The sequence below is a fragment of the Python bivittatus genome, unplaced genomic scaffold, assembly GCF_059951505.1.
Source record: "Python bivittatus isolate LINGU-HERP-01145 unplaced genomic scaffold, Pbiv_v1 ctg000690_np1212, whole genome shotgun sequence".
Classification (NCBI taxonomy): domain Eukaryota; kingdom Metazoa; phylum Chordata; class Lepidosauria; order Squamata; family Pythonidae; genus Python; species Python bivittatus.
In genome coordinates this window covers 18,021,637-18,041,315 of record NW_028277096.1, presented here as the reverse complement: position 1 = coordinate 18,041,315, position 19,679 = coordinate 18,021,637, and the positions used below count along the sequence as shown (strand labels likewise).

General features: G+C 41.4%; 1 protein-coding gene across 1 annotated transcript; it reads left to right on the top strand.

The window, feature by feature from the left end:
* The first annotated feature begins 4,561 nt into the window (after nucleotides 1–4,561).
* SRSF1 (serine and arginine rich splicing factor 1) lies at nucleotides 4,562–19,289 on the top strand. Its single transcript, XM_088152204.1, has 8 exons — nucleotides 4,562–5,020; nucleotides 6,860–7,044; nucleotides 8,463–8,635; nucleotides 8,893–9,079; nucleotides 9,489–9,608; nucleotides 10,413–10,754; nucleotides 12,828–12,900; nucleotides 16,165–19,289. The coding sequence occupies exons 1-5, from the start codon at nucleotides 4,827–4,829 to the stop codon at nucleotides 9,509–9,511; spliced, it is 762 nt and encodes a 253-aa protein (XP_088008330.1). The 5' UTR covers nucleotides 4,562–4,826; the 3' UTR covers nucleotides 9,512–9,608; nucleotides 10,413–10,754; nucleotides 12,828–12,900; nucleotides 16,165–19,289.
* Nucleotides 19,290–19,679: the final 390 nt, after the last annotated feature.

The following is a 19,679-nucleotide window of genomic DNA, read 5'->3' as shown; positions in this document are numbered from 1 at the left end:
AACGGCAGAAAGGACAATTGCTGTCCTGTTCATCCTTGGGAAATTTCTGAATGCATTCGATTTGCAGGAATCCAAATTAAAACACCCCTCCAGATGGCTGTCTAGTCTCCATTGGAACACATCCATTGGAACGCATCCAATATTAGCATTTTCCCCCCTTAATATTAAATCAAAATCTCCTTTCCTGTAACTTTGGTCCATTATTCCATGTCCTGCATTCTGGAACAAAGGAAGGAGAGGTTTTGACCTTCTTCCATGTGACATATTTCATGTATTTGAGTGGCGTATAATATTCTCTCTCTCCTCTTCCTATCTTCTCAAGACTAAATATGTTTAGCTGCTTCAATCTCTCTTCAGAGAACTTAGTTTCTAGTCCACTGATCATTATTGCCCTTTTTTGAACGTGTTCCAATTTCTCTGAATCCTTTTCTGATTCACCGTAGATTCAATTCCCTGGCAATTTTCTTCCTGTTATATCTTGCTCTGTTGTTGAAAATTCACTGGATCTGGGAATGTAATAGCAGTTAGTTTTCAGTCACTCTGAGCACCACAAATGCAAGATTATTCCTTCCCAGCCTTGCTCCATGATAATTTCTTACATATTTATTTTCTCGCTTCCTAAGGTTTGTCAGGTTTCCTCCTTATTTTGTTCTAACTGGGCATAAGCTTAATGTCTGGTCTGGGCAAAGTGGCAGAAAATATAATCAGTGATAAACTGGCAGAAAATATAAACAAAGATAAATTTGTGAGGCACGTAGAACAGCATGCTTTGCTGAGGGAAAGTCAACATGGTGTCTGTAAAAGTAGGCATCATCTCATCTGCTGAAGTTGCAGGACCACCTCGCCCTGAGGGTATCTGCTCGCTCACCCAGGTCTGATAGGGTGGGTGTGCTCCAGGTCCCTTCCTTTAAAGGTTGCTATCTAGTGGGACCTAGGCAGTGGGCCTTCTTGGTAGGCCCTTTGGAACACCCTTCCCCCTGAGATCCAGCACCTTCACCACCCTCCTAGTCTTCTGAAAAGCCTTGAAGACCTGGCTTTTCCCACAAGCATTGGGGTAGGGTGAGTCTGGAGCCCAGAAAAGCTGTTTGTTGGATGTGAGGGGTGTGTTGCTTTTGGGGGACTCAGGAGTTTTTATACTGTTTTTTAATGCTTTTTATTGTTTCATTATTGTTTATAAACCACCCAGGGTTAAGATGGGCAGCTACGGTATATAATTTTTTTTAAATAAATAAATTATTGGAAAGTGTCAACAAGCATGTGGATGAAGGTGACCCTGCTGACCCTGATATTTGAACTTCCAAAAAAGCTTTTGATAAAGTTTTGAATAAAACACTCTTGAGTAAGATTATCAGTTATGGGATTGCAGGAGAGGTTCTCTGGTGGACTGGTGAACAACAGAAAACTGAAAGTAGGAAGAAGGGGCCAGTTTTCACAATGGAGGATGATAGTAAGGGACCTCCACTCCGCCTATTCAAAAATGATTTAGAGTCAGGCATATCCACTGAGGTAAAATTTGGCAAAATTTGCAGATGACACAAAAATATTTCAGGTAGTGGAGACAGAACTGGACTGTGAAAACTTGTAAAAGGATCTCTCTAAACTTGGTGACTGGGCCATTAAATGACAAACACAATTCAGTGTGGAGATAACATTGATGATAAATGTTTTATGCTTCATGTATAAAATGATGGGGATTGAACTGTCAGTTGCTAACTAAGAGATCTTGGGTCATTGTAGATAGTTCAATAAAATTATCTATGCAATGTGCAGCAGCTGTAAAGAAAGCAAATTCCATGCCAGGGGTCATTTGAAAAGAGATAGGCAATAAATAGGCTGATATTATAATGCCCCTATACAATTCCATGGTGTGGCTGCATCTAAATTACTGTGCATAGTTCTGGTCACCACAACTCCAGAAGAATGCTGTGAAGCTGGAGAAGGTACAAAAGAGGGCAACCAAGATGCTTGGGAACTTCCATATGAGGACAGGATGCAAAACCTGGGGCTATTTATCTTAGAAAATACACTTATGAGGATATATGATTGAAGTTTATAACATCATGCATGGTAAAGAAAGGATAAGCAGGAGTTTTTCCTTCATCTTCCATAATACTATTAGAACTGAAGCTGGCTAATAGAAGAAATCTTTCATCATGCAGTGTATAATCATCCCCAAGATATGAAGTTGGCCACTAGTTCAAAAGGGGGCAAGACAAATTCTTAGAGGATGTGTTTCTCTGTGGCTACTAGCCTGAATGAATGGGTGCTGCTTCCAGGCATAGGGCACTCCATCCTATGTATTAAATCCACAGGAGCAACAGTGAGACAGGAGGTCTACTTTGGCCTCCTATTTGCGGGCTTCCTAGATGCATCCAGTGGGCCACCATGTGAGATAGAAAGCTGGCTAGATGGGCTTTGTGTGATCCAGCAGAATTGTTTTCATGTTCACATTCACTTTGCTTTCGAGTATGTTTTTGTGCTTTGCTTTTTGCAGATTATGTGACATGGTCTTTTTTACATGGTTTTATATGCTTTTTATATGCTTTTATATTGCATTTTATTTTCTGCATTGCTTTTAATTGTTGTAAGCCACCCGGAGTCAAGCATTTAAGATGGACGGCTATATAAATAGAAATAAATAAATAAAAGCAAGCTTCTGATACAGAATGACAAATACTATAAATTTTAAAAGCTTAAAGTGGCAAGGATGCAAATAATTATTTTGTCTTGGAAGTGGTGCACTGCTTTTGAAAAGCAGGATGCAGATTTGCAGCACAAATTGATCCGGCACCCTCACTGCAAACAGTTGCTCCAGCACTGTTTCTCATTCCAGCTTCCCAAGTCTGATAGAAGCCACGGTATTCCCTGTAATGCTCTATGGAAGCAAAAGTTGGATTTTGAAGAGGCAGAATAGGAAGAGCCTTGATGCCTTTGAACTTTGGGTGTTGGAGAAGACTCCTGAGAAGACTGTGGACAGCCAAGAAAACAAACTGATGGATCATCCAACAAATCAAGCCAGAGTTCTCTCTGGAGGCACAAACGGCCAGGCTCAAATTATTCTACTTCGGATACATTATGCAAAGACTCAGCTCTCTGGAAAAGGCTCTGATGCTGGGAAAGGTGGAAGGAAAGAGAAGAGGATGACCAGCAGCAAGGTGGATGGGGACAGATCCTCCTGGAGAAAATCTATCTGCGTAGTTGTTAAGAATCAACACTGACTTGATGGCATATAATCAATCAATCAATCAATGTGAAGACTCAGCTCTCTGGAAAAGGCTCTCATGCTGGGAAAGGTGGAAGAAAAGAGAAGAAGAGGATGACCAGCATCAAAGTGGAGGGACTCAGTTGCAGTGGGGCACTTTTGGAAGACCTGAAGGACCAAGTAAGGGGCAGATCATCCTGGAGAAAATCTGTCTGTGATTGCTAGGAGTTGACAATGACCTGATGGCACATAATCCATCTGACAAAACCAATCTGGATGCTTATTATCCTCAGCTAGCACAGCCAACCACCAGCCGCCCAGGGGTTATGTCCAAACAACTGGAGGGAAGTCGGTGCTGGATCATGAGATGACAAGGCTTGAGTTTATTTATTCGATTCAATTTCAGCACCGCCCAACTCGGGACAGCCCCCAACCTAAAGAAAGCAAATTAAAATACATTAAAGAAAAACGCAGTGGAATAAATCAACAAGATGGCAAATCCAGACAGCCCACACTGAAGCATGCACAATAAATGCCAGCCAAGCAACATTCTAGGCCAGTCTCTCTCAGCCTTGGCAGCTTGAAGACGGGTGGACTTCAACTCCCAGAATTCCCCAGCCAGCAACTCCACCCGTCTTCAAGTTGCCAAGGTTGAGAAACGCTGTTCTAGGGATTTGGGGCATTCCTACAACATCCGGGAATTGCAGGCTCTCCTTCCGCAACGGGGCGCTCTCGGTGACCACGGTGAATATAAACACGTGTTTCCCCCGTGCACACGTTATCGAATTGCACAAGTCCTCCCAACATTGAGGGCATTTATTTTAAAAAATCCCGGTAGTGCGTGCACCGAGCCTCATTCTTAATTTTTGTTTTCAGTCGCCGCCTGACCTCAAGCCCATTGGCTGCCCTCTTTCCTCGCTATGCATTGTGGGAGCATTCATCTCTTTGGCGCCAAGGCAAGCCCTTCGCGTGATGCATTGTGGGATAACCCTCCCTCCTTTGTGCAACTCCTCCTTATTAGCCGGATCTTCTTCGCGCGGACTTTTAACGGTTCGCGGCGTTAGAAACTAACGGAAGTCTTCCTCAGCCGTGAGGCCTATTTGAAGCTCTGCTGTTTTCTTTAAGATAAAGGTGAAAAAAGTAAATTAAAATCGCCTCATCTAACGTTGACAAACGTCGAACGGCGCCCCATAAGCTGTTTGATAATAACAACTTTGGAAAAGGCCCTTTTTTTGGGAAAAAAAAGCAGGTGAACCGCGCATGCGCTGGCGAAGGGCGGGAAGGCAGCGCTCGCCTCCGCTTCCCCACTCGGGAGTGTGACGTCACGGCGCGGAAGGATCCTTGCGCAGGGCAAGTAGAGCGCGTGAGAGGTCCGCCATTTTGTGGCAGCTGAGAGAGTCAAAGCGGGAGGAGTCGGCGCTGCTCCTGTCGCTGCCCGTTGGCCTCGCCCGCTTTCTTCCTTTCTCTCCCTCTCTTTCCTTGGTTGGATTAAATCGTTGCAGATTTATTTTCTTCTTAATTCCTCTTTTCCTCCCCCGCTGCTCCTCGGGCTTCTTCCCGCTCGCCTCCTCCGCCTCTTCTCACACACACCGACCAACCAACCGCAGCCATTGCTGACCTCGCCATGTCTGGTGGCGGCGTGATCCGCGGCCCGGCCGGGAACAACGACTGCCGCATCTACGTGGGCAACCTGCCGCCGGACATCCGCACCAAGGACATCGAGGACGTGTTTTACAAGTACGGAGCCATTCGGGACATCGATCTGAAGAACCGCCGCGGGGGGCCGCCGTTCGCCTTCGTCGAGTTTGAGGACCCCAGGTCAGTGGCGGGGCGGGCGGGCGCGTGGAAAACGCCCGGGGTGGCGGAGAACGGCGCCCTGATGGAGCGGCAGCTTCTCTAGGCCCGGCCGGCCGGCCGGCCCAAACCCTGCGTCTGCTACTCCAGCTCCCATCATCCTCGCCTTGCACGTGTCGGACGGTCGAGGTGACGGAAAGGGCAGGACGAGCCAGACGGTCGCGGTAGAGCCGTTCTGTTGGTTGTGCGCCGTGTTGTAATAACATGGAATAAAACGACACTTGGAGTAATGATAACGCGCTGCAGTTCATCGTCATAGGGAATCAGGCTTTCAACGGTTCCGGGCCTATGATGAACCCTGTACGTCCATAATGACGGGCTGGGAAGAGGCTGCTAGACTCCCGGGGTGGTGTCAGCGGCTGGAGCAGCTGGTTGCTCTCCGGAGGCCTTGCTTTTGGCCGAAAGGGTTGCAGTCCGAAGCGTTGAAGTCTCCTTCCCCGCGCACGTGCAGCCTGCTGCCGTTTTCTGGGTGCCTTTGGACCCCAGTCGTGCCTGGCCGTTGTCCCGAGGAGGGCTGGACTGGTGGGTGGTATGGTCAGGATAGGATATGGGGAGGTGGGAGGTTGGTTGCAGCCTTAATGGGGAAAAAATATGTCAAACATCTTTCTTGCGGCCATGAAGCCCTGCAGGTAGTGGGTGCCATTCGGGAGCTCTGCCTTGGAGGGCTCTTGTGCAGATTGTTTCTCCTCTGCAGCCATTGTGGCATAACGGGTCATACTTTGCAGGATCGTTCTTGCAAAAAATTGAGAGAGAGGGACCAAATCCAGAAATGTTGACCTCTGGCCTATGCAGGGTGAGGTGGAATCCACCACGTTTTGGGAATGTTAATTTCATTCATTTTAGGCCACTTTAAAGTACTTCATTTTGTAGTTGAGAGTGAAAGCTACACTGCTAGGTTTGGAATAGGTATAAAATAAATATGTTGAATGTTGGGCCTATTTTTTAAGGGGTACTGCCTTACTGTTTGTTCTGAGGAGGGCAGAGCTCCGTTTCTATAGTTGAATAGAAAAAGGGGAATTTGCCTAAGAAAAGCTGTGGTTACAGAAATTTCCACAGAAGTTGACAGATTTGTTCTCCTTTGCTACTATTCTACCTTTTGTAATTTTTTAAAAAGCATCTATTAAATTTCACTGCTGTTGCTGTGTTCTTAATGTTAAGTGTCAGTGTTTATGCTTTATACAAATTTATTATTTGGCAGTGAATTTCCCCATGTAAGTGTATGTAGATTTGTGGTTGCTATTAAAGCCAGATTTTATACTGAAATTTTGATAAATATATAGGCTTTTTTTTTTTTACAAATTAAAAGGCCTTTTTTTTCTTTCAATTAATGAACATTCAGAAGAGAGAAATGAAAAATAGTAAGAGAGAAAATGGAGAATAGTAGGCTTCTATATTCACAGTTTTACCATGCAGGTAATATTGTAATTCCAGCCTCTGCTTCCCAAGATATATGTGTTCCAATTTTTTTCCCCTCTTGGAATCTAAAAATTCTAATTACCCATAAGGTTGTTCTGTCTGTTATTCTTTTTTGCTTCCCTGTTTAAACAAACACCATTGCTTTTTACACATACACTGAAAAGCAATGCATTATCTGGTAGAGTCAGGAGTGGAAAAAGCTTTGTTGCTTAACTTATTTACAGAAAGAATGCATGTACTTGTAATGCTGTTGGGACAAAGTCTTATAGACTGAAGACAAAGGCTAACTTCCTGTTTGTAATACATTCCTGCAGGGCCTGTGATGCAGCTGTCTTTCATGAACCTTGGATCTAAGCTGAATGTGGTTTTCTGTTTCTATTCTTGCAGGGATGCAGAAGATGCAGTGTATGGACGGGATGGATATGATTATGATGGGTACCGTCTACGGGTGGAGTTTCCTCGAAGTGGTCGGGGCACTGGCAGAGGAGGAGGCGGCGGTGGAGGTGGTGGGGCCCCAAGGGGCAGATATGGACCCCCATCAAGACGCTCTGAATATAGAGTGATAGTATCAGGTAAGTTTCTGCCCCTTGGGATTAAACAAATTTGTTCAGTTTCAGCTTTAAAAATGATTTGACTAGTTAATAATTGAATAAAATTGTTGATGGAGTATACTTAAGCTACCTTTTAACTGTTTTCTGGTTATCTAATTAGTACATGATTTGGCATCTTGAAAATCTTAGTTTTCTAATCTAAAAATTATTAAATTGCATTGTTCCTCATTTCCCCCCGAAATATTAGATCTCCTGGTTTAATAGATACAAGCCAGCATACTTTAAATAACATAAATATGCTTTGCCAGTATGGTTATTTGTTCTGAAGCATACAGCATCGTGTTGAGTTGATAACATTTAAAGCTTATATTCCTGTTTCTGTTGCATGCATACCCTTTAAGACTGCTAATAATGAAAAGTAATAATAAAATTAATTTATGAAAGAAGAAAGCATAATGTGCAGATACTGCAGATAATTCAAGAACATTGTATAATTTTTAATTATACTGAATCAACTGCCTATCTAGACAAGGTAGATTTATTTATTAGTCACATTTATATGGCTGCCCATCTCACAAAAAGCGTACAGTTAGAGGGCTATGCTAATTTTCTGGACCAAAGAATTCTACAACTTAAAGGCAACCAGTGAGAAAGGCCTTTGCCTTGTTCCTTCCAGCTTTTGGCTGCACTTTAGTTGGAAAATTAAAAAATGGTTTGACCACCAGATTTTGGAGATAGAAAAGTTGGTATTGGAGGAGGTGTGTGAAATATTTTGTGCCAAACTCCTTTAGGTTTTAAGGATATGCACCCATACTTTAAACTGAATTGAGAAACAAAGTGGTAACCAGTACATTTGTACAGGATAAGTATAACGTAATCCTATAAGCAAACAGACATCTGCATTCTGACCAGTCACAGTTTCTGTAGACTCTTCAAAGCAGTGCTTAAGTAGCATGTATTACCATAATCCAATTAGTTTTTTTAACTAAATGCAAAAAAAGAAGCAGGAAAAGACTCAAAATATGTAACTTTTAGTCAATTTTAATCCAAGAGAGTATGTTACATACGTTATTTTTGAGTCAAGTTACTTAACAGTAGGGAGATATTAAACATATAAGCTAAAATATGTCAATTTCTTAATAGTTCTTCAGTTGAACGAATGACATATGAATAATTGAATGCTTGTTCAAATATAGAAAGAGGTCAGACTATTTTATAATTAATAAGTGAATATCCTTCCAGCGTCATAAAAGCATGTAACATAGGTTCCATTGTCTGGCTGTTATTTTCTAAACAATTCATACATAATTTGAAAGAACATAGGCATCTTCTAAAACTATGATTAATACATGGAGTAAATAATTTCAAGTCTGCACATGACTAAGTTGGGGAAGGCTTCCATTTCACTAGCAATAACTGATAACCTGTCTCTTGTTCAGGACTGCCTCCCAGTGGAAGCTGGCAGGATTTAAAGGATCACATGCGTGAAGCAGGTGATGTATGTTATGCTGATGTTTTCCGAGATGGAACTGGTGTCGTGGAGTTTGTTCGGAAAGAAGATATGACCTACGCAGTGCGAAAACTGGATAACACTAAGTTTAGATCTCATGAGGTAGGTTTTCCACTTAATATTTTGGCAAGAATTGGATACAGAGGGTTGCATTTGGATGCAGTAAAACTGAAGGTAAGGAAGTGCAACTTTTCTGTTTATAGTATTAAAAATGTAGAAAGGGCTAGTTGGGCATCATGCTTAAAAAGTAATATATGGAGAAGTAATGCAATTTTTCTTGTAAAAAAAATCTTCAGTATACCTGCAAAGACTGCTTAAAAGCTTAGACCTTTCAATCGAAAGTTGTGTCTATTTGATAGGGAGAAACTGCCTACATCCGTGTTAAAGTTGATGGCCCAAGAAGTCCGAGTTACGGAAGATCTCGTTCTCGCAGCCGTAGTCGTAGCAGAAGCCGTAGCCGAAGCAACAGCAGAAGTCGCAGTTATTCCCCGAGACGAAGCAGAGGATCTCCACGCTACTCTCCCCGTCACAGCAGATCACGTTCTCGTACATAAATGATCTTTAATAGTGCTCCTTTTGTAGAATTTCTCCATGTTGTATGCAGTTTTCTTTTGCCCCATATAGTCCTTTCTTTTAGAAAAAAAAAACAGAATTGAAACTGTTTTACTGAAAATTGGCTAAAATGTTGAATTGCATTTTTGTATAATATCCCTAGTGAGTATTTGTTCTTTAACATCAACATTCCCTTGCGTCTTTCATAAATTGTATTTTAACATGTCCTAGTCAGGGTTCTTTCTAGCTAGTTTGCTGCCCACCCTCTCTTCCAACTGTGATATTGCTGTATAAAATGTCTTTGTTCAGCTATGGTTTATACAAGCTTGGGATGGTGGGGTTTAAATTGTCTCTTTGGGGGAGCTTACATTTTTATCTTGCCTTTTCATGTGTCTTTCTGTAGACATATCTGAAGAGATGGATTAAGAATGCTTTGGATTAAAGGATTGTGGAGCACATGTCAATCATTTTAGGATTGTCAAAAGGAGGATTGAGGAGGATCAGATCAAAAATGGAGGCAATGGTATGACTCCAAGTGCTATTGTCACAGATTAAATTGGCAGTATTGACCTTATACAGAAAGAATAGCTAAATAGGCACGCCTGTTCTCTATTGTTCCACTCATTTTCTAGTCAGCTGAAGTTTTCTGACTACACTGATGACAATTGTGGCTTAGCTGGGCCCACGTGGTTTCAAATCAAGGGAGGGGGTGGGAATGTACTGTATCAGTTGATTACAGGCGTTGCCTGTTTTTACCCTTGTAACATGCAGGTTTTTCAGACATGGAAGTATAATCTCAATACTGCTAAAATCTGCATGTCCTCTGTGTGACTGATAGAGCGTTGCTGTTTCATCTTAAACGTAACGGAATGGAAGCAGTGGGAGGGACACATTGGGGATTTCTTTAAGTCTGCCCTCTTCCCCTACAAAATAACTCAGAATTGACTGATACTTCAGTTAATCTTGTTACTTCTAGACTGAGTATAATGAGCTTTTAGTTTAGGCATGGATAGTTCTAGCAGCAAGATTTGGCAACTTCATAACATCTTTTTTTTTTTTAACCACAAAACCTGTAATGCACATATAGGAATTGAGATGTTGAAATTATCAGTTATCCTTTGTAAATACTAGAACGTTTCTTCCAAATGATTAACACTGCTAAAAATTGAGCTTCACAATACAAAAGTTTGTCTTGGGGAACTGATAGTTATCAATGCCTATTTTTATTATTCAGCGGCAGACATAACTGATCATTCCCCAGAATCCTATTTTTCATTACGGTATCTAACTTTTTGCCTCCTCTTTTTTGGTTTTGCTGGTTATAAAGGTTTGGATTGGAGAGGGCTCACTGGATCCCAATCCTTGGAGCTGGATCATTGGATTCAAATCATAATGTGGATAGGATAGGGAGGATCAATTTCAAGGATTCATGGAGCGGGATCAAATTACCAGGAACATAGGAGTGGATTCCTGCCCCAACCAAACCGCACTCGTGTGGAGTTTTATTCAACTCAATTGGCTATTCCAAAGATTTTTCCTATTTTTGACGATTGGAGCCCATAAGATGCACGATGGAGTTTTCAATTTTTTTTTTGTAAAAGGAGCAAAGCAAGGACCTGGAGAGGTACGCTGGAGCATTCTTCTTGGAAGGATTCAGCACAAGTAGATGGTAAATGTTAAAGGGGAAAAGGGGGGTTGTTTAAAAACGTTAAGCCAATAAGTCATTTATCTAAATTTAACAACACAAAGAAATTGGTTAAGTAGGCTTTCAATTGGCTATTGCCTTTTTTCTTTTGACAAATAAAATTTTATAAAAAAGTGCATGGTGGTTTTGTTGTATTAAATAATGCCCATTTATATTGTCTTGTGCTATGATGAATTCACCTGTTAAGTTCCTCTGATTCTTGGCCTGGTAACTGACTGGGCTTCGTTTTGTGCTCTGTGGTCCATTCATATGCATTGGAGCACTGGTAGTAGCCTGGGCACAAATAAACCCTGATGGGAAGGTATGAGAATGAAGGTAAACATCCTGGAGCTTACATGGTCAGGCACACGGAGCGAAATACTTGGCTACTCTAGCATAATAGATAGCCAAGGGTTCATGCAGCTGTTGGTGAGTGCAGAATTTGGATGACGAGGTAAGAGCTACAGAGTTCCGTATCAAGTAGGACTGATTGACAAATAGGTGCTCTAGCTTCACGTGAATAATCCTTGGGGTTGAACTGCCTGTAGATAAGGTTTGTAACTTCTGTAACCTAACATTCTTGCAGGTTTTTTTAAAAAATCTAGCAATTGCAGTTTTTGATTAAAAGTCAATGGAAGGAGTCTCCCAAGGGATTAATCACAATACTTATTCAGGGCCCATCCTCTGAATTGTGGTCTCTCGGGGCTAACCCTGGTTTCCATCTTGGTGCCACCTTAGTAAACTCCATCAATGTGTTCATAAACACATCTATGACAGTAGCATGGAAATGGTTTGCCATTGCTGCTTTTCCAATCTACTCTATAGCCCTAGTTTTCCCAGGCTGCCCAGAGTCACTGGGAGTTAGGTGGCATATAAATATAATAAATTATTATCTCCCGTCAAAGACCTTAGCAAGCTGGCTGTACTTAGCTTCCAACCCCAGAAAAAGCCATGGTGCAAATAGTCTAGGATTCATTGTGCCCCTATGGGAACAAGGGGATTGATCTTGGACATGCTTCTTAAAGGTATGATAGAATTGCTTTTGAACTTGAATGAATCAGTTTAGGATTAAATGCTGTTTTGATATGCCCTGTATTAGTTACTGAGGCTATCTTACTTTCTAGATGCTTCTCATAAAGAAGATAAAATAGCAATCCTTACAGAAAAGGTGTTAAAGCCCACCAACTCTAAAAAGTATTGGTTAGCTGATAAATATTTAGCTCTAGGGTTTGTTTGTTTGTTTTTTTTAAAAGGAATGGGAATAACAGGCAATTGATTGTAACTGCATATACCTTGCATTTCAGATACGCATTCTAGTTACATCAGGATCATCAGATGCTGGTCAAAGCTGGTTGCTGTTAAACTGATTTGAATTTTAGTTTCTCTAAAAGAGATTGGATTAAGACGTTTAAAAAAACCTCAAGATAGGGAATGGAAGCAATAAGATATTTGAAGTGCTAAAAGTATTGATTGAGTCCCCTTAGGCAGATCCAAAGGGCTTTAGAATGATGCTAAATTCTCTAGTGGTCCTTGATATATTACTTTCCCTATTAATTTTTCTATTTAATGATGTATGGAGTTTGAAGACTAGGTATGGATCCTTACTCAATCAGGAATCCTACCGGTTACTGTTGTGGACCGCTAAGTTTATTCATTCCTCCCAGAGCTGTTAGAGTTGGCAAGAAGTGGATTTCATATGTTTATGATGCTATACAGGTAGTGCTCGTTTAGCAACCACAATTGGAACCAGCAATTTGGTCATTAAGCGAAGTGGTTGCTGAGTGAAACCACACCTGTGCTTATGATCTTACTTCAGCTTTCCTTTGCTTTACAGACCTGTGAAGGTCATAAATGCAAGGATTGGTTGCAAAGTTACTTTTTCATCACTGTCATAACTGAATGGTCGCTAAATGAGGCAGTTGCTAAATGAGGTCTACCTGTGCTTGTTCCTACTTCTATTTCCTGCTGAAGGGGTCATGTAACCCTTGAGGATGAGCTATATTATTTTAAATTTTGATAGCAGCTTCAAATTCCTCATATAAATCACTTGCCTTACAGTCTAAGCTTCCTCACAAAATTCGAAAATAGGCCTTTGGATAACTGCTGCATAAAAAGGCTGCATAATTGCATGGTAAGTTTCTAGTGAAAACAGCTCTCGCTTGTTTAGTAATGGTTAAAGAAGCACAACCAAGAGAAAAGCCCTTGTATGTAGCAGGGGAAGATTGATAAGTCAGACCTGTAATTAGATTGTGATTTGTTTTTGCAAACACCTGGTTCTATAGCTTAGGGCTGAAGGTTTTCAGCCTGTATGAGCTCTCTGGGCAAGCACCTAGGCTGATGCTCACAATAATGAAAATGATAGCCTTGTATAATTGGCCTGTGGTCAAGTTACTGAGTACAAACTGAATTTGTTTTGGGGTTTTTTGTATATGCACCTGTGCAATGGAAAAAACATGAGTTGACATTCTGAGGCTAGCTAATCTCTAGACTAACAGATGGCCTACGATATGGAGCCCTTTCACTATTGGGGAGGTATATTTTCTCGTTTTACTCATTTATGTATTCCATATATTGCATAGTTCAGAGGTGCACAAATCCTGGCCTTTCAGAATCCTTGGAGGCAGCATTGAGAACCCTTGAGCTGTAGTTTTTAATGTGACAGCAGAGAGAAATAAGTGAATGAGGGTTATTGGGCTGCTTATGCATTATTGGGATATGGACCTCTACCAAAGTGTGTTAAATGGCCTAATGTGCTTTGCAGGGGGAAAATGATGTTTCAGGCCTTAAATGACAAGCTATAAAATAAGGAAATTCTTTGAGATTAAGGTGGACTAGAAAGTCCAGTAACCTGATTTTAGGAAAACTATAGCTTTCCCAGTTTGGGGCTCAATTTTATTGTAACAGTGCAGTGCTAAAATGAAGGAAGGAGCTGGTTGGCAAAGATTTTTTCTAATTTCAAATTTGATCTTGAGGAGAGAAGCCTTATAAACCTATATGTACATGGAATTTGAATATATCTCCAACAACTAATTTTTTTAAAAATCCATTAAAATGTTGTCATGGGCATTAAGATTAAAACATCAGGAAAAAGACATGCTCATCTGGGGCCGTTGCCCCTGAGATAACCAGCACAATAACAGTCCATCTTTGATAGACAGTAAATTGGAATCGGTGAATTGGAAAACCAAAAGCTTTGCCTTTCAAAAAAGTGTCCAGAACTGTTTCTTTTGATAGCAGTCTCCAGATAATATCACGCTAACTAGTGGATTGACCTGCTTGGGCTTAGAAGTGCATTTCTTCAATGCACACATCAAAATCAGTTGAAAAGTTGCTTATATGCTGCTGTCCAATTGTTTCAGGACCTGGAAAATTGTTCCATGCAAATCAGTGTGATTTAAATTAGCATGCTCATGTCAATATCCACGCTCTGCCCAAGTGAGAGGTATGAAATGTAGCGTGTTTTGTGGAAAATGTTAAAAGCAATAGGATTTCCAGTGCTGGCTTCTCAGGTGATGGGGCTTTGTTGCTTTCTCCTGCTGGCTTTTTGTAAATAGTCTACTTTTTCAGGACGCTTCTTGCATTGTATTAAATGCTTCATCCTTATATCAACACTTAGTGTTATCTTTATGAGGAAGCTGCTGTTAATGCCACACGATTGTCTCTCTGAGATTGAGCGTGGTCCCTCGTGCCTCAGAAGTGGACTGGCAAAGCAGATCCCTTTCTAACAGGCCATGGGGTGGCCAGCGAGGGACCATTGTCAAGAGAACGCACAGCCTGGGTGTTTCCCATCTGCTCATAGTAGAGAATTCTCTACATGATAACTTCAGCCTTTCCCACATGGCAGCTGCATGGAAGAACAAGAAATGTTTGTCTCATTTCTCTAGCTGCTTCCCCCTTCTCATCCAGCCATTGGAACAGGAAGAGCAACAAAGTCCCGAATGTTTTTTTAGAAAGTGGCTGAAAAGCAAGCACACAATTTAGAAACTAAGAGAGAATATACGTAGCTGAGGATTGAACTGTAGAGTCCTTGGGGCTCTCTGAGCTTGGTGGTTTTCTTGCAGACGTTTCATTACCCGACTAGGTAACATCTTCAGTGGTAGCACTGAAGATGTTACCTAGTCAGGTAATGAAACGTCTGCAAGAAAATAACCAAGCCCAGAGAGCCCCAAGGACTCTACAATTTAGAAACACTCAAACTTGCTCAAAGTGGGAAATTTTCCAACCCACATCTTGGTTGCTAATAAACATTTCTGTGTATTCCCTTTAGTCTCCTGCTCTCCATTTCACAATAGCTGATGTTCATTAACTTTGCTGACTGCTTCCTTGCTGTCTTTCCTGTGCAGCGTAGCTTGTATAAAGCAGGGAGCCCTGGACTGGGAAATGCTCATATCAGAAACCCCTCTTTACAAATGAAACTGAATTTCATGTTTTCCTTTTTCCTTAACTGCCGCACTTGCGCGATGATAATTCGTTTACAGGGTCATGTGAGGGTAACAGGATCTGCAAAGCACTCAGGTGTTCATGATGCTATATATAAATTAACGACCTGTCATCTGTGCATACGGCATTTTACCTGGTTGAATGTACAATAGAACAATCCCTGTTTTCAAGTTGCTTGCAGCATAAAATGAGAAGTAACAGAAAGAGGGGGGCAATAATTATAGTATATGAGTGTAGCAAGTATTTTCCAGATTCTGCTTCACATCTTGCATAAAGAGCTTCCTGTCGCTTTATTTCTGTCATGTATCTCCATCTGTAGTCCCCTGGATTGCCTTCAATCCTCAGATGTCCCTGTCTCTTGCCTTGCTCACTGGAGATTTCCTGACATCTGTTTCACAATGCTTTTTTGTTTCACCCGTCAAAAATCTGAAGCGTCAGTAACCCACAATCTTTGGGGTTGTGGTTCATTGCAATGTGTCAGTCCTGAATTGTCCAAACTGGGTGCCGGAAATGCTTAGTGGAAATTGTTTTCTCTTCCACATCACAAATGCGTTTACCAAGATGTCTATATTTAGAAGGAAATTGGCTAAACAGCCCAGCTAAAGTGCCTGGATTAGACGTTAGGTAGACAGATAACGCCAGCAAGAGTTTACAGAATATATTTGTCCATCTGACAAAGATGTGACCGTGCCATCTGTGAGTCACATGAGAGTTTTGAGGTAAGAGTGGAAGTAAACCTTGAGCTGCTGAAGTCTGAAAAGGCAAATTATGGTAACCTTGCTGTAAAGATGTTTTAATCATCTTGAAAGAAACAAAATGAGAATTCAGTAATGAGTTGCAATTCCTAGAACGTGAAATAGATAGGCAGGCTAGACCTAAGTGGACTTCTGGATGCCTGTTGCTAATCTGTTTAACATGCTGTTTTTTCCTCCCCCTCCCCCATGTCACTGTTCAGAGCACTTTGAAAATAACCAGGAAAACCAGGAAATGAAAGCTGAGCTCCCTGGCTGCTCTTAGGTTGCATATCATTCCTGTTAACTGATGACTGGTGCATGGAGACGTGGACCTCTGCTAGTGGATGATTTGCACTTGGAGCCAGGAGAGGATTCCCTGAGGCTTGACTGTCCAAAAGACAAACCTTCCACCTTTTCATTCCCCTGCAGAACGGTTCACCCGTACAGAGGAGAGGAGGAGGAGTGCTGTTTTTATTGGCGGGAACATGACCGGGGAAACGTTAGGGTAACACTTCTGCAGCATCACTGCCATCACGTTTTCAAGAACCCACCTCCTCCAGAGGGAAGGGAATGTAGGCATTGCAGTAGTTGAAGGACTGCAACTGTTGGCTTTTGCTGGACAGAAGATGGGGTTGTGGGCCTTGCCCTTGTACTCGGTAATGAATATCGTGAAATGCAGCCACCCTTAACATCTGCATAGAGAGACCTGACGTTATCAGTTGTTGGTAGCTTGTTTTGTGCCAGGTGCCTATCAACGTCAGGTCCAAATACACAGGTACCATGATGGGTCCAGCAAGCTATGCACGTCTCTACTTGTGCCATCTAACAACTGTTCAAACTACTAACCTGATGTGCAGCTCTGGTCAACATCTGGAGAGCATTAAATTTCAGTGGAATGAGGGAGGCATGTGCCAATGGACAGCTTTGCTGGAATCCATCAGCCTTTGTCATCCATTTAAGGTAAAGTCTGCTTTGAGCTTGACTTCTAAGGACTTGCAGGCGTGTCCATGTTTTGACTTAAAATCTAGCCTACAATCCTAATATTTCTTTCTAATCTCCCATCCAAGTATGAACTAGACCTGGCTCTGTGTAGCTTCTGAGCCAGACAAAGGATGTCTTCTAATTGAAAAAAAGAAAACTTGGGATGCAGTGAAGCATCAGCTTCTAGCATAATTCTTATTTACCAGAATGCTGAGGAGCGTCAGACATAATAGTTCATAGAAGTTGTTGGGTGGCTGCAGTACAGTGCTTGGAAGTGAATCTAGCTGTGGAAAAGGGCCAAAATGAGTTAGGTTGGTAGAGGACATGCTAGGGACCAGGGGAAGAGGAGAGGAGCAAGTCCACCAGTTTGCCTTTGGTAAATTGTTTTAAGACTGATCGTAGGGTTCTGTTTGTAAATAAACATGCCTTTCAATAACTTTTGTAGGAGTCCCGTGACAGGTTCTTGAAATTCCAGATTGGCCCAGAAACACAGAATTTTCCACTCCACAAAGCTATCCCCTGTTGCCTTATAAGGTTCTCCTCATCTGTTCTCAAGGAAATTGGAAAATGTGGTACACCGTAACTACTAAGACTCCATGTGTGATGGATTCACAAAGGATCTACAGCAAATGGATGAAGCTGGGGCTCCAGACACCAAACTAAGACTAGTTCAAATGGTTTATTTCACCCTGCAGTCAATGGACTGTTTTATGTTTTGTGTAGATCAAGGCCTAAATACATAATGGCTTTCATATAAAAATATTTTAATACATGTCAGTATAGTGCCCCAATCTTTCTACAAGGAATGCTGCTGCCTCTTTAGGAACCTAATTTCCCTCTTTCCCTTTCAAATATTTTTTGCGATACAAACTGTGGGCCCAGCTCTAGAAAACAATTTAAGATAGGAAAGGGTCAAATTCACATTCTCTGTTTACTTCTGTTTTGCTTTCTGCAGTCTATAGCTCCAGCTTGAGCAGTCCTTTGAAAAGCCTCACCTGTTTTTTCTTAATATTCAGATTTTAGAACAACTGAAAAGCAGAAGTGCAGTAATGGGAAGGTACAGAGGGAGATGTAATTTGGGTTGTGGAGTAGGGATGCAGCCATGCTTATTTGAGACACAGAAAATGTCCATTTCTTACAACCCAGTTGGATTTGACTTTAGCAGTTTCTGAATTTTAGTGGTTCTTCAGTTTGGTTAGTCAAATGGAGACCTGTATCAGAGTAGAATAAGCACAGTAGGCATGCATAAAGGCCTTCTCAAAATAATAATAATTATAATAATAATTAATAATTTGAAGGAAGCTTTTATTGGATCCTCTGTACTGTATTAAAGTTTAAGCTTGATATTTTTCTTAACCTGTCTACAACTTACATTGAGACATAAAGGAATCACCTGTCTCCATTCCTTGTTTCTTTGACGTGCTCACTTAAACATTTTCCTTTAAGCACAGCTTTAATTATTGAAAAGCCTTTTTATACATGTTTGAGCCAAGGAGTATGACAGCAGTAGGAGACCAGGAAAACTAAGCAGATAGATTTGTGCCAGTCCATACGATCAAGACCAGTATATCTAACTAGTTTATTTTGGAATTAGCAAGTATCAGTTCCTCTGTTATCTTTAGCCTGCAAGTCTGAAAATTAAATTGCAGAATGGGTCTGCCATTTAATGACCACAAGAGTGTTCCAAATGTTCCTTGACATTTGGGGGAATCCTTGCAAGTAGTGTCAACAATAAACAGCAGGTTCAGTTAGAATCATTGTGCCTGATTTGTGCTAGCTTTTTACTTGCAGCTGTGTCTTAGGTACAAAATCTCAATGTTATCTATTGCACGCTTAAAACAGGCCACCTGTTCCTTCTCGATTTCACATGCACCCTGAGAATAGTTTCTCTGAAGAACCATGAAATTTCATAATCGCTTTAGCTGATCATCCTACCGCTGCTTTTAACCCAGTATAAGTCTATAACGGTGTTTCTCAACCTTGATAACTTTAAGACGTGTGGACTTGCACTCCCAGAATTCCCCAGCCAGCCATGCTGGCTGGGGAATTCTGGGAGTGGAAGTCCACACGTCTTAAAGTTACCAAGGTTGAGAAACCCTGGTCTATAACATCAGAGGGACTCACATTTTTGCAACTTATGGATGACTTTCAAAATCGGCATGCAAGAGATTATTTTAAACCTCCAAAATTCAAAAGGGAGAAGAGTATCACAAAAATACATGTTTCTATCCTGTTTGCATTGGCTCCACCCAGTTTTCAAGCCTGAAATTGAGCCCTAATGTGCCCCTAAGTATGCTGTATCTTTGGAGATTTTGACTGTAAGCCTCTTGGCTGAAATGCGTAAATAAAATTGCGACTTGCATAAGTGCATTTGAACTCATTCCATCCTCGCCTTTTGTGTCTCTTTTCGCCTTGTCTAAATCAGTAATCTCTGGGTAATTCATGGCAATGATGCTGTGAGTGAACCATAACATTGTCCTTTAGAATTGAGTTTGTGAATTTTAACTAGGGTGGCTGTGCTTGCGGGAAGCCAATTTCCAAGGGAAGCCAATTTCCAAGCGTGAGTTTTGAGGGTTTTCTATTAGAGTCTTTTTCCCACCTGTCCATTGATGCTATTAAGGAGTGAGAGGTTGAAGTTTGCATTAGTTTATTTAATTAATTCCTATAGTCGCCCATCTCAACCAAGTGACTCTGGGTGGCAAACAGTTCTAAATTGTTGTATTTAGCAATACAATGGTGATAGAATTAGTCCTGA